The sequence below is a fragment of the Dicentrarchus labrax genome, unplaced genomic scaffold (genome assembly GCF_905237075.1).
Source record: "Dicentrarchus labrax unplaced genomic scaffold, dlabrax2021, whole genome shotgun sequence".
Classification (NCBI taxonomy): domain Eukaryota; kingdom Metazoa; phylum Chordata; class Actinopteri; family Moronidae; genus Dicentrarchus; species Dicentrarchus labrax.
Genome location: NW_026136701.1, coordinates 22,414,176 through 22,429,960, shown reverse-complemented (window position 1 = coordinate 22,429,960; position 15,785 = coordinate 22,414,176). Strand labels below are relative to the sequence as shown.

Here is a 15,785-nt window from a genome sequence, read left to right as displayed (position 1 = left end):
ATTATTAGCAGCCAGTGGATCAGTGTCAGGAATACAGGGGTTCATGTGGTTTAAACTCTCTACACGTAGTCTAAAAATACACCGTAGACACAACATCAGACTTTTCATGGGCAGCAATACACAGCAAATAGAAGTACCTGGAAAAGAACTTAATGCCTTTTGTTAATAGGCCATTTTGGTATTTAAAAAAAGATACTGTTGTGCTGAAATGACTTATGTTTAAACAGTCAAAATAAAGTCAGTTTTATTGTGTTGGCATAGACACTTAGAAATACACACAAAAAAGGTGTGTTCTGAATTCTAGTCTTATGTTAGACTTTAAAGGTCCAGTGTGTAACTTTCAGAAGGATCTATTAGCAGAAATGGAATATGTATGAATGTATAATCACCTGAAAATAAGAATTGCTGTGCTTTTGTTACCTTAGAATGAGCCGTTTTTATCTACAGAGGGAGCGGGTCCTCTTCTATAGAGTCCACCATGTTGAACCACCATGTTTCTACAGTAGCCCAGAACAGACAAAGCTAACACTGGCTCTGGATTTTGATAAGGTTTTTTGGGTGTTTCTCGGCCACTGTAGTTTGTCCTACATGCTTTGAAGGGGAGCGGTATTCAGTTGGTTTTAATCTGCAACTTCACTGCTAGAGGCCACGAAATCCTACACACTGGTCCTTTAAAGGTGTATACAGGTGTTTAAGGACACAATATCCTAAATTTAATAATAAATACAAGTTTAATTTTTGGGATTATTCTAGTATTATAGTACGTTTTATTCACTGTATCAGACCCATGTCATGGAGTTTAACCGGTCAGTCTTACTACTTACTTACTTACTGTATAATGCTTTTATAAACTTACCCCTGTCTGTTGAGGATGCTCTGGGCCTGCTGCTCTATGAATAAATCCCCAGGTGAGATGCCATAGCGAGTGGAGGGCAGGGAGGCCCGGCGGGCTGTGCGAGGGGAGCTGGGCACCGCTGCAATGCTGTAATCCCTGGTGGAGGCGGGGCTTGGCTCCTGTTTGGCGTCGTCCTGGTGGTGGTGGGGGAGCTGTTGCTGTTGGGACTGGGGCGGATGCGGCTCCTGGGTTCTTGTTCTAGAAGTGATTGAGCGCTCTTGAGCCGAAGCGCGCCGGTGGTTCTCCATGTTCATCACTCTTTCCCGCTCTGAGAATCCTCTCTGTCTTTCTTGTGTGGGGGGAGGGGCTTGGTTTGAGTGGGCGGGGCTGGAGGTGGAAGTAGAGGCGGGATCTGGGTGAGTCCTCATGTAAACCCTGCCCACTCCGGAGCGGTATGGCACCCTGGGCTCCCGTCCTTGTTCTTCCGTTTGTTGTCTGTCTCTGTCTCGCCTGGCAGCAGTTTGCCGGTCAGAAATGTCTGGTTCACGCCGGGAACGGTAGCGCGGTGTGTAATCGATGTCCGCCTCTTGATCCAGAAGGATTCCATAACGCTCTGATAGCTGCCGGCGGCGCTCGGCTTTGTAGCGGGCAATGCGTTCAGCCTTGGAACTGAGGCTGGCGGGGTCTGTGGGGCCAGATGAGGGCGTGGTGGAGGTGGATAACGTTACTGGGTCAACATATACCAACACCGGCTCCTGGCGGCTGCTGCCAACACCACCTTTGACCTGAGGTGATCTGTCTAAAGATGACACCTGCTTCTGGGGGGCCTCCAGCTCCTCTCGACTGTAACGCCTCACTGTGGTAAATAGTGGAAATACTTGATTACTTATCACCTCAAAAACACATTTATGTTACATGGAAATTACTGTAATTACCAGTTTCTGACTCGTACCTCAAGTCACAATGACGAATGGACAGCATATTTTTCTGAAAGCTTAGATATATCCGACTAGGTATTAAATTATATGGAAGTTAAATGAGCAACTCAAGGACATTCATTCAGTGATATGGTGCTATATTGACCCTGAGCAGTCAACACTCACACGACCAACTCTGCAATCTCGCTCAACAGCCTTGAATTTTCTAATGACATAAACGCTTGCTGCTTTCCATCAACGTTACATAAATGCGGCATTATTCCCACAAATACTGCATATGTATTTAATACAAATACAATCATAGATATTCATACCAATTAGTGAATTCACTTCTTGCAAAATGCAAAAACATGCAACAACTCTCAGAATGTTTTATTTTCACCGACACATTCATTAAACCTACAGTACAGCTGCCCAGTATAACCACATATATTAATTGCTGGCCACTGAGCAGCTCTACTGGGGGAACCGGGGGTGCTTAATTACTCAAGAGCATGTTCGGATAAAACAGTGTAAGTAAACTGGCAGACAAAACACTTTTTTATAATAAATCTTTTTTATAAAATCTTATGAATCTTTACAAATACTGAATGAGTTACAGTCTCTATTCCAAATATGAGACACATTATCAATGCCAATCCAAGTGCATTAAAGGCAGCATCATATATTTTTGCAATGCATCGTGCCATGCTTACCCATCACACAAGGCTCACAGGGATCTGAGGCGCGGGTATACCGCGGAGGATCCTCCTCCAGCATTCTGTTGGCTACCAAACCACCGGGCACCAGAGCAGGTGGAGCATCACTTTCAATCCCCTCGAGGCGCCGGGCTATCCTTTCCTTCCTGTCAGAGACAAAAGGTAGAGAGTAAAGTAAAGCAGCTGTTCTGCTGAGTTAGTCTTTAGTGTTTTGTGTGAAAATGCAGTATATTGAGCCCTAAAGATACCTGTTCATTCCCAAATCCTTTGTGACAGTTCCCTCAAAGTATTTCTTCAACTCTGAAACTGAATATTAGAACAGGTAATACATATTTAGTATCATAAAAATGTAAAAAATATCAAACTGTTTGTCTTATTCTGAGTTACTGTGTGTGGGTAGAACCAATGCACACCCTTGGGAAGGGCAGCCAGAAGTTTGGCATCTGTATCTGAAAGACTCTTGACCAAGGTGGTCTTGTCACCCAAGGAGAAGTCACTCTGAAAACTGAAAGAGAAGACACAATATCACAAACCTGCTATCAAGATGAAACACATATTTCATCAAAATTTCAACAATTTTCGATACCGGTACTGATGATGATACCTTGACTTTGACACTGGTTCCTGAACGATTTTTTCGATACAGATTTTACAAAATTAATTCTAACAAAAGGAAAATACATTATACATTATGGTACAATTGCTCACTTCAAAGGAGGAAGACCTGGGAGCAGCTGGAGAAATGGTTTTCACTCTAAAAGAAACTGTACAGTACTGGACTATATAAAAACTATAAATAAATGTCAAAAGGAACATTAATACCAAACAGTATGGCAAAAGAAGAAAAAGGGAATAACTGTGCGGGTTAAGTTTGTGATACTGGCATAGGGGCAGAGTGAGACCTTTGAATTTACTTACTTTACTTAAAAGAGGTGATGCTGGAAATATAGTACAGAAAAACTCTTGCTCTTCAACTAATTAACTCAACTCTAGTTTCGTTTTTTTGCCGTCCCTACAACTCTGCCTCAAACACCCGGTCTTGAAGAGGTGATGGCAGGTAGAGGTCAAACTCAGCTGGAGTCATTCAAACAGGATTCAGCTTAAGAACTAGGTCAATAAGTGTTGACTCTCCTCCAAGTTGAAACAGACGATCAGGTTTTCTCTCATGTCACAATCAACAGGATAAATAAACTATTTTATTGTCATAATAATACGTATAGTTTTCCATTTAGACTCTTCCATTCTCATTTCTTCTCAACTCTTTATGTATCAATCATGTGCATGTATAAAGCTCTTAGAATAAAAGGGGAATTAAGAGGGGGTTTCAACCATCTGTAGGAGGTAAGCCTCATGCAATTACACCAGACTGGATTGGTAAGGCTTGTCAACTTCAGTTTGTATCAACTTTTACTGGAAAATATCCATTTTTTGTTTTGTTTTAAGGAGCAGATGAGTTAAAATTGCATGTCACTCAGAGTTTATGTTCCAATGCATCAAAAAGTCTTTCCAGACGAGCGTCCAAAACAGCTCAGAATACCCCTCTACTTACACAAAGCAAAGAAAAATGAGGCAAAAACATAAAAGAGCTGCTCATCATGTCGCTTTTAAAAAAAAATCTAAATCAGATTTGAAACATTCTGATCTTTATTTTCAGGACTGGATACCTGTAATAGAAATAATTTACATATTGGTGAATTCTGTCTTACTTTTTCTGTGGGGGTTAAAGCAATTTGCTTACTATGCTAAAGGTCTAATGCTGAAACACTGTAAACTAATGCAAAAGGGGTCTTTGTGCTCCTGAAGGAGGTATTATGGCTCTAATGCCATGTGAACAAAAAAGTGTCTTAGGATAAGCTGTTCTAGGCATCTCCAGCTTTTAATGCTTACTGTGCATGATAAGCTAAAGCACTTTACTGTAGTAAACCTATATCCTTACATATCCCTATCTTGATGACACAGCTAAAATGTAAATGCTTTTAGGAAATAGAACTTGACATTTCTGTTGCTCCACTGTATTCCTTTAAAGTACAGAAAGTCTGAAACCGGTGGTTCTTCTGGCATTGGGTTAAATCGATCCATTTGCTAGAAAACACTTATTTGTGGTGTTTGCAAGCAAAAAACTCACCTTAAGGCTTCTGTTGGCAATGAGGTTGAGGTACAAAGTTTGGTGGGAGCTTTAGATCCAATTCCTAAAAGGACAAACAAGACTCAGTTAAACTTAAATAACAAAGAAATCTACACTCCACCTTTCAGTTCAATATTTAGTATATCTGTGCTAACACTGGGAGCACTGGAACATGTTATCCTTGTCACAATGAACTGTGCAATTCTAGCATTTGGATGTACAGCATATCTACATGGTAAAAAGGCAAATTTTATGTTTTTATCCATAGATTAATAACACAACTGATCATAGTACAGCTGTTAAGATATGGTAAATGGGAAGAGTAACACTACGTTCAGACCAGTGTAAAACACGCAGGCCCCCTAATTCATTTCATTGAGACTTTTGTGTAAGCACAGCTCGGGGTCCTGACGCAGGGGGTGCCGTAAGAAAAATGTAGGATGTAGAAAAATGTAAAGAAACCTGGCTACAGTTTTGTGGCAACACAATGCAGAGCCATCCTACATGGATGGCACCGAGGTGGCCACACTGCTGGTAGACCACTTTGTAATGAGCAGCGTAATTCTACTGTTAACCTCACAAACTGTCAAGAAGGAGGATAAAATGATTGTTGCTGAGAGCTGTAAAATCCTGTCTAATAGCATTATAAAGCGCTGTGCAGTCTCTCAGCATCTTAACCTAGCTGGATCTCCTGAATCTCCTCAGCGGTTGGCACTGTCACCTCACAGCAAGACGTTCGATTCCCTGCTGGGGCAAGACCTTTCTGTGTGGAGTTTGCATGTACTCCCTATGTTTCCTCCACCATCAAAACATGTATGTTTGGCTAATTTCTCCAGTAAGTGCCCTTGACCAAGGCACTGGCTCAGATCTGGCTACCCATCCACAAAATGTATAGTCTCATGATATTATTGTCTTTTACCACCTCCTTGAAAGTACAGTCCCTAGAATATTTTATCAAAGTTCTTTTTTAAAGATTGTATGTTTTTGAAAATACTTGCAGACATAATGGCTATCATTAATGCACTACAACCACAGTATTTAGTTGGCATATGTACTGTAGTTTACCACTCCTCTAGCAAATTATTCATTATGATGATTTTAAAACAAAAATATAATGCTGATAAAAGGACAATAAATGGTTCATCTGGGACTGAGAGGTTCAGAAAGTCACTTTTCGTCTCTCGGTGTAAATACCAACATCATGCTGTTCGGTTCTGACAGGAAGTTTCCAGCCTCAGTATGAGTCATTTGTCAAAAAAGGTTACTCAGAAAGTTCACATCCAGTTCCCAGCTGATAGCTGACCCTCTCACTCTCACGTCACAGCAACAGCAGCCTGTTGTAAAGTTGTATCCCAGTATAGGAGACAGATCAGGTTACTGCCTCAGACGCCTCTAGAGCACCTCTGGTTTATTTTGGCCTTCAAAGACTGTGTGGCAATACTGACAGGAATGTTTGTCAGGACAGAAAGCAAGGAAGTGAAAAGTGTGGTCGTACTAATGCTCACTTAGCTCAAGTTCAAGAGCTTCTCAGTGTTTTGTGAAGTGACCTGGTGAAATTCAGGGACTCAGAAGTGACATGTTTTTATGTAAGATATGACACAAGTCACATTTAGACACCAGGGAGTCCAGAATTCTGAATTGGACTTAATTTACTGTACCATGAGTGCAACTGTCCATCACATGTGTTCCTTGGGATGAAAAGCACTGATCCTAGATGATAGCTGTGACAACTTTGGTGCTCTATTTTCACACTTGAAAATCCACAAATGTCATAACCCTTAAAGCATTATCTCATCTCAAATGCGCAAACATTCATGATCTTGGGAGCCGGCTGGAGCCTTGCGGGTGTGTGTGTACATGTATCCGTCTGTTTATCTGTCTGGAAAGCCCCTCGTACAGAAGTCGGTCCGGCTTTCCTTGGAAACGCCTGCAAGCTGTCAACAAAACAAGCAGCACAAGGCTCAAGTCTGACAGTGCCAGAGAGCAGCTTATGCTGCTGACGGTCCCAAAGTGAGTGTGGTGAGGAGAAGGATTTTCTATAAATATTCAGAGGTGCAAAATAGACTCCCTGGGTGAACTGGGCCTTCACTTGCACACAGTCTTTGTGGAAAGGTTGCTGGTTGATCATCTCAGCAGGCTATGATAGAGTGCATTGACAAGGTAGAACATCAGAGGAAACAGGAAAAAGCACCTGTTGAATATTCAGTATTGAAATGAGCACAGTAAAAAGTACTCAGTAGTTACTCCTTAACCACACTCTTCATTCACTTAAAGCAGCCTGATGCTGATGATCGTATCAGATAAACCTTCTGTATCTATTCATAATATCCTAAATTGCATTAAACAGGGATGAGTAACGCTTACACACATCATGAATCCTCGTTTCAACTGATCAATCCAAGCAAACAGAAGCAAAATAAGGAGACGTCCAGGAAACTTCCCAGCTTCTTCACCCGTCTTACCAAGCTGAATCCACCTGCTTACTGTATCAGTGACAACCACCAAACTCTGTCATTCACCTCATGGAGCTAAATGGCATTAGTCCCCCAAGCAGTCTATAGAGTTAAGGGTATTCAAGCGGGTTAAACAAACCATACTGAAGGCAGATCAGGCCCTCCTCTTTCAAAGGCCTTACCTTGGCCACAGGGCTGCACATCGTTCACATGGTAACTAGAGATCCATGGGTTTCGAAACATGTTTAGGGAGAAGAGCAGAAGGATGCCCCGGTGCTACGACTCCCCTCCGGTCACCGTGGTGGTGAAGGTGGTGGACAGCAGGAGTGACAGTGGTGGAGGCGAGGGCTGCTACCGGCAAGCAGGCAGGCAGGCAGGGATGGAGGTGATGACCCGACCACACACACACACGGACAAGCACACAGCCACAGTAGAGTGACTGCCCTGGCTACACAGCAAGCTACAGTACAGCCAACACAGACTGGCTGTCATACAGTATGTGTGTGTGTGTGTGTGTGTGTGTGGGTGTGTGTGTGAGATTGTGTGTGTGTGTGTGTGTTGGTGTGTCGGTGTGCATGTCAGTGTGTGTGTGCACGCAAAGGAGCTGAGAGAGAGAGACAGCACAGCAGGGTGCTAAAGCAGCTCAGAGCCCTAATCAGATTACAGGCAGAAATTAGCCTTGATGATAAAAACTCTGGAACAGGATTGGAGGAGGGTGCCGGTAAGACTGCAGGGGGTGGTATTGCTGTGGTGGGGCTACTGGAAGTCAGGTATCCTGAACACACGCACACATCAGGTGTGCTTCAGCCATGATGGCCAGGTGCCATCAAAGCACCAAAAACTAAAGCAAGAAATTGCATTAATATTAATAATATCATTATTATTATTATTATTATCATCCTATTGTATGTGAAATCTTTTGTTTTTAAATGCAGCTGGAGTCCACCAGATCATAAAATTTAGTGTACTACTAGGAATATGATTCATTATGGTTGTAAGGTTTTTACTGGCGGCCTTGTCTTGATGCCAGTTCAGCCAGTAGGAAAGACTTTATTAAGCAATGCAGTAGAACAGTATTCATAATTTCTCACTGAATGCAACATCACTAACAAGGATTTTTGAGAATCTTTTTAAATGTTAACGACTAAACCTAATTGATGGGACTTTAGTTTATTTCTGCCCTTCCTCATCTTGCGCCTCCAATCTTCCTCTACCGCCTCGCACTCTACAGCCAGCAAACACACATACCTTGATTCATACAAGTTTTAACTCTGTGTCAATGAGGAGTTGGCCTGAAGTCAGAAGTACAGACACAATCACACACAGTGGGTGCAGACACAATCTCATCTAATGGATGACAAAACCCACTTGTTGAAGTCAGAGGAGGCGGCAGTGGAGGGAACAGTGAGCAGGACCAATCATTACGTCACAGACTGAGGCTCCACCTCTGGTCACTTCTGCACTCTGGCCCTTCCAGTGAAATACATACATATCAAAATGCCTGATAAGAGGAAGCAGGAGAAAAAGGCATTAAATGTTTGACCATGACCAATTAACTCCTCCAGCTCTGGTAACCTTCTACCTTCAGCCCATGCCTATTTGAATTTTGGATTCCTAAGATAATGTATAGTTGCCTTATTTACTGTCAGTAACACAATCTGAATAAAACATTTAAAGCAACTAGAAAAGGTGCCGAAGTGTACTCAAAGTGTACTTGGGTCAAGAATACAAAAACTCACTGATATTAATAAATTATATGAGATTTTTTGCCATTTACCTTCCTCTTTTGTCCAAAGCATCACACAAATCCAATGTAAATGTACCTGTATGGCATGCAGGGAACTGCTAAAAATCATATATTTTTGTATATGTAAGTGTTATGACCCACAAAGCAACATAACACCGGTGTAATCAGGCAGTTATTGTTTGGAAGACAATGATTTGTTTCAACAATTTAGAGAACTGAATCGAGCAAACAAAGGAAAAGGGCTGCATGGGGCACCCTGGTAGCTCACCTGGTAGAGCTCACGCCCCATGTACCAATGCTGAGTCTTTACTGCAGCAGCACAGGTTCAAATCCAGCCTGTAGCCCTTTCCTGTCACTCTTCAGCTGTGCTATCAAATAAAGGCCAAAAGCACCCCCAAAAAAGCCTAAAAGATGCTGCTAGACATGAGTATAATACAATAAATTATGTTTATTGTTGCCATAACATATGTTTACAAGGCTGGCACTAAAGATACAGTGTGAATCACACACAGAACTAGTTAAAACACTGAGTTACTGTTGCCCTTAGAGCAAGCGTGTGGGCTATACTGTTTCCTCAGAAGACAGAAAATGCTTAATTCTTAACATGATAATTAATAACAATTAATTATAAACTTGTGCTGATTCTAACTGAGGTTTGACTTCAGTGTGTACAATAAACTTAACCCCCCAAAATCCACATTTTGGGAACCATAGATCGAAAACCATGTACAGAAAACATTCATTATCTATCATTATTCCTGAAAACCTTCAGTATGATACCACCTAACACGATGAGTATTATTAATGTAAGATCTACAGTATGTAACATTGGACATTTGAGAGAGCTGCATTCTCATCTAAAACCCACCTAAACTGTATTGATCAGGTCACCTGATAATAAAAAACCCAGCTCTGTTACTCTAGTCCCAACCTTACGGACTCCTGCTCACGCAACCCGTCTGTCTGATGAGTTTTCTCACACGAACTCCTCCCCACCTTCCCTAGTCTGCCTCTGCTCCCTGTAGACGCCCCTAATAAGGCAACATGTGTTGTGAGTGGCTGCCTCAGGGAGAGGTCACCCTGTCAGCCGTGTTTACCAGGGGACCGTCTCCACGCCTGCTTGCTGCTCTGCCTTGTTTTCTTTTCCCACTCCTTCCCTCTCCTTTCATTCCCCAGATTTGACATCCTTGCTATCCATCTTGCTAACTCCTCTGGCCCCTACACATTCCTATAAACTCCTGTTCTCTCCTCTTTTTCTTGCATTCTTGGTTCCTCATTTTACTTTTTAATTAATCTACTTACTGTTTTCTTTCACTTTTTAGCACCCTGTTTACCTGTACATGATACATCCTCCATGACTGCCAGTCTATCTCGCCGGTTGCATACATTTTACAATTTCAAAACAGGCCTCATTCATCAAGCTTTTTTTAGAAGTAAACCTTACTGGCATAAGATGTAACACTCAGCACCTAGTAACCAAACTGAGGTGGACTATGCGTGGCTCAGTCGATGACAACATGGGAACCTGTGTCAGACACAGTAATTAGCTGATAAATTAGCTCTTTAACTTTGGGGTTAGATGTTTTAAGAATGAAGAAAAGAACAAGAATAAGAAAAGAAGAAAGAATGGTTTTTAAGCCAATGAGGAGTCTTGTATCTCACTTACATAATCTGCAACCTTCTCTACCGTTTTCTACTTTATTTTATTTTTATATCCAATTAATACGCTCTGCTTAACTGTGAATGATGGACTGTAAAGAATATTGATGATATTGGCCCTAACTCAGACTTTTCCATCCTCACGGGAAAGAGAGAAAACAACTACGTTAATAAAACCACACTGTGAGAGTTTTTCCACTTTAGAAGTACTGCAAAAAGTTTTGTATCTGTACATAAATCATATAAATAATAATCAGTGACCGCTTTAGCTCTCAGGTCTATGTCTCTGTCAAGTGAAGAACTGTTTTCCAATCTTGACGTGTTACAAAAACCCCCTTCTGAAACTCAGCTCAACAATTTCATCTTGCAACACTGGATGCAGAAACCAGTCAATAAAACTCAACACCCGGAACATCATGTAAACACCACGAGGCGAAGTACCTCAACAAATCCTTGTGTGACTCAACATCAAAGCATCCCTCTGCTAATCAAACTTTAAGCTTTAAAGTTCAGCTGGTCTGGCTTCAGCTACAGATGGACTTTTTCCCTATGCAACCAACACCACATGATCCTTTGTTTCAGTCTGAGCTTTACTGAGCTCAAGGCTTTATGTGGTGTACATTGTGACTGAGCAAACAACAGGTCAAAGTTATACTATAGATTGAATTCACAAAAACAATCCTCGGCATGTTTCACCATTACCACAAATGAACCAAATAACCACAACATTAAGTATGTTCACAAGACAGAGTTATTAGAGCAGAGAAAACTTAACAATAAACATATAATCATGCTGTATCATTACATGATACATTACCATTCTGTGCAATAGATGGAAGGTATTACATAGACTGGTTGTATTGGGAATCAAACCTGCATTTCTAATCTCTACCTGTCCACAACACATCCTGTTCACCTAGCTACAGTTTTACTACTCAAACTGGAGGTAAGAATCTGTTTTCCTTCCAAAAAAAACCTGCTTGTTGACAGTATTCATCTACCTTAAAGGTCAACCTTGGAGGAGAATTGGTACTTTCTGTATGAATGTGTGCTTTTAAAACTGGATTTTGTCCTTTAGGGAGTATGTCTGTTCTCCAGGTTTCAAGCCAACATATAAGTATTATATTTGGTGCACTAATTCAATCAAAACTGTGACTCTTTCTTCTGATTTTCGGCAATTTTATAGACAACATATTGTTTTTCTTCACCTGTTCACCCATACTTCTTATATGTGTATTTAACAACAAATAAAATGCATGGCCTCCTGTACATTCCTGAACTTTCCCCAGGCAACCGGTACCTACCAGATACCTGCTGTTGGTTATTGTTTTATCAGAAAAATTAATTCAAAAACGCCTTAGCACTCTTGGCAGCAGCAGCAGACACTGTGCTCCAAGCACGGCTGCCTTTATTAGGAGAAACTTTCTCTGTTTAGTTTAGCTCATAGAAATGCACAAATGTACGCTGACACACATGCATTAATGTAAACACATGCACACACACAAGAAGTATATGATCCAAACTCTCTCTTACACACAAATACACAGGTCGAGTGAGAGCCAGAACCAGCAGAGCGGGAACCTTCACCCTTCCTCCTTCCTTAAACATTTACTCTGGCAGTTCGCTCTTTAGATCCAGAACTGCGTTCCTCTCTGCTGCTTTGCATCAACTCGGCCTGACACTCACACACAGAAATCTGCCTGCTCTGCTCTTATATGGATATCGATGAGCACAGAGCCCGGTGCTAAGGAGAGACACTTGCAACTCTTAGACAGAGCAGGAGGGAGGGGAGGAAAAGTGAGACAGAGACTAGAGTGAGTGAATGAGGAGGAAGAGGAGGATTTCATGCCAGAAATGGTTACTTGAGGATTTGGCTGTCTTTCCTTGAGGGTACGTCAGCCAGGAACATCTTCACATTATGTAACACGATGAGGTAAATTAAGGTAACTCATGAGCAGACGAACGAGTCACGTGTTCAATTTGACACAATGCCTATTTATTCATTGGTTTCGTATGTCTCAGAATCATTGCAGGGCCATTTCTGCAGCTTTTTCTGCTTTTGGCAAGAAAGAACACAGATCATTAATAACATGTGTGCCATGGCTCTGACCTTAACGCTCTTAGGTATTCAGATGCACTAACTATTAATGGGAATACCATAAACTAGACAAAACAAACATTAGTCAATTTTATGGTAAATCCACTCTTGTTTCTTTCCCAGGAGCTTGAAAGTAAACCATCATATATCAAAATATACCTAGGTCATTTTCAGTGCCTGATGTACATGCTGTATATTTATAATTATGGCAGGTATTATTTATTTCATAATACCACCAAAAATCTGCTTTGTGTCTATGGAATCTGTACATAACAACTTTATATAACTGCAACGATAACTACCCTAAATAACAAAATCTCAACATATAACTTTAAGTCATATTTTCTTCCAATACAGCCTTTTAAACAAGTGTGAAATTACCAAACCATACATTTAATAGAACCATTTTTGGATTGTTTGGATCCACATTCAGTATTTTCTTTGACTGATTTTTATTACGTTTTATTCTACTTTCATGGTCATATGACATTTACACCCTTTCTCTGCTGAATCCTGCTGCAACCACCCTATGTGAAGATTTACAACCATTACAACATCAAGCACTATCCAGAAAGTCCCCTACTACCAATTAACGTATGCTACACACCTAGACCACAGTAGCTATTTAGGAGCATGGATTGAGTGACAATCATCACTTATTTATGTCACCCAGACAGCAGTTATACACTAAAAACAGTCAGCATGTTAGCAGGCCGGCAGGAGCCCGTGGACAGCTCTCTGCCTTCTGACACACTAAGTGGTGACAGTAACAGCAGACAGTGGGGACAATCAGACATGGTGCTGAGTACAAGCTACAAGTTAACTGGTGCACGACACCATGTTCAACAAGTCAAATATGAGGAAACGTGTGCGAGCGAGAGTTAGTTTGGTCATAACAGTTTGTCCTTTAAATAGGAGCAGGAGATGTAAAAGAAGATGCTGGTCAAACCAAAGAGTTGGAGTTGTTCAGATTCTTGTTAGGAGACACATCGATAGGACACTTTGCTGTTCTGAGAACTCAATATTTGCCCTTTCCGTTACAAGGAAGCTATTCTACAGCTATGACAATCTGCTTGTACAATTATCTTGTAAACACCAACACCATAAAAGAGCTATATTTCTCCATTGCCTGGAGAAAGAAGTGTAATAATCTGCACTTGTTTGGGTGAAACATACCTGAAACTACCTTGTATAAAAGCTTTTTGTTCTGGTGTCCATTTGCTGATCAACAAGGAAGCACAACCAAGTAGAGCAGAGCATATATGCATGTGTTAATTACGACCTACTGTGACAAAGAATGTAGGTTTTAAACAATACATGTATCACAGCTGGGTGATAATGAGTGCAAATCTGTATTCTTATATGTAGATGAATGGAATTCAGTGGCAGAGGGTCAAGCATGGGGGGCCGGCCAGTAAACCTGTCTGTTCGTTTTGATGGGTGCAGCAGGTGCACCAAGCCGTACGCAGTCACACACACACACACACACACACACACACACACACACACACACACTATAAAAACAAAACTGTGGAGAAACGACGCCTGGCCCGGGTTGGAACAACACACCAGCACGACACATAGCCCGAAAAATCAGCTGCACACACATACCACCATACAGCCATAATCTGGAGCTTGGAATGCTAATACCCATGTGGTTACTTGACACGGTGCAAAGCAACAAGGGGGAGGTTTGGGTTGGGACCCTACATTCAGTTCTCCAGGGGGCAAATTAAAGACATCAGTCAAGTACTGCTGAGTTTTGACACCTGTGAGTGTGCCTCCTCTTCTGGGTAGTTTGGTAAAAATAATGATTCACAATGACTTTACTAAACCGGCTGCCAAACTATGAAATCCACCCGGTACTCTGACTGACATAGTAGAAAGTACTAAGTGCTGCTGTCCTCTGTTATTCTGCTCTGACTATTTGTCCAGGTTTCTGCAGCAATATGATTCTTTTGGGCATGATGCACTTTGCAAATGAAGTTATTCAGATCTGAGTGCGAGCCAAAGTAATTCTGCTTCAATATACTATGCAAATTGGATTACACAAATTCTTAATATTTTTTTTTTTGTAAACAATGAAACTGACAGAAACCAAACTTACCAGCTTTCTTTTTCAAGTCCAGATCAGGTGTGAAGCTACTTCTGTGCATTTAAATCTCTTGTTATAATTCAGTAAAGGGATGTTTAATTACCCAAGTTATTAATTGTTTTTTACAATTAAGTCACAGGTAAATTGGTTTGTCACAAAAGTAAATTAAACAGCTTAACATAATGGGCAGACATCTTTTTATCTACTAACAGTAGCAATTACCATAAAATCGTGCAATTCAACACAAATCTATGCCAAAAATAATGTGGAGTTGTCACTCCCTTCTGACCTAATATATACCATAGCATGCATGAGTTTAAACAAGGAAAGAGAAAACAATACTTACAACGCTTTAGCTCCAATAATAAGGGACTAGGGAGAGAAATGCTTCACAGGTGAAGTCCATTTATCCTGACAGTAGAATTCATATGAAACTACCAAGGGGTCTCACTAGTTCCTTATTCAGAGAAAAGCAGATGCTGAGGAGGCAGGAGGCGCAGGTGTGACCAGGTAAACCCAAACAGAAGGATCCAAAGTCATCCACCATGAAGCAGGTCCAACCTCAGCAGCCGACAAATATAGCCTGGTGCTTTCCCACTAGCTCTGCTGCACCGGGCCAAATAAATCAGTCCAGGAACAGCCGAGCAAAAGAGAAAGAAGGGAGAGGGAGAGCGGGGTATGCAGGAGAGGGAGAGGGATGAAGCTAAGAAAAAACACACGGCACAAAGAGGGTGCTAGAACAGACTGACACGCCTACAATGAGTGGAGCTTCAAACTATTCCAAAAGTCAAAACTGTGGTTCTTAAAATGTCCCATTCTTGTAACACAGGTTCGAGACCCCGGTCTGATAGTTTAGACTGAGTGGCGACACAACACTGCTTCTAAGGGGTTTGGGGAGTGCGGGCCAAAATCGGTGTGGTAACCTCATCCCACAGCAACCATGTATGGGCTGAAGAGAGCGGCCTCGATAGAGGGGCATCTGCCATAAATAGCCAGGCAGCGTAGGGCTCCAAGCACAGGGGGATCGAATCAGCTGTTAAACCACAATCCAGCAGCAGTGTGATCCAGGCTCTGCAGGGGCTCCTGTACTACAGCACAGAGCTGGAATAAACTTCACTTTGCTTTGGTTTATCTACA

At 41.6% G+C, this 15,785-nt stretch overlaps 1 protein-coding gene across 11 annotated transcripts in view; it reads right to left on the bottom strand.

The window, feature by feature from the left end:
* The window catches only part of LOC127369390 (supervillin), a 49,462-nt gene extending 33,944 nt beyond the window's left edge, over positions 1–15,518 (bottom strand). For 6 of the 11 annotated variants that reach the window (XM_051410691.1, XM_051410743.1, XM_051410709.1 and 3 more), the window contains exons 1-6: positions 7,232–7,459; positions 4,597–4,660; positions 2,885–2,976; positions 2,720–2,777; positions 2,469–2,617; positions 857–1,691 (exon numbers count right to left, since the gene is read on the bottom strand). In XM_051410691.1, the coding sequence (XP_051266651.1) occupies positions 857–1,691; positions 2,469–2,617; positions 2,720–2,777; positions 2,885–2,976; positions 4,597–4,660; positions 7,232–7,292 (1,259 nt within the window). In that variant the 5' untranslated portion in view covers positions 7,293–7,459. Of the gene's footprint in view, positions 1–856; positions 1,692–2,468; positions 2,618–2,719; positions 2,778–2,884; positions 2,977–4,596; positions 4,661–7,231; positions 7,461–14,994 lie in introns of those variants that run through there. The other 5 variants (XM_051410772.1, XM_051410732.1, XM_051410699.1 and 2 more) reach the window with 5 other exon arrangements.
* Positions 15,519–15,785: the final 267 nt, after the last annotated feature.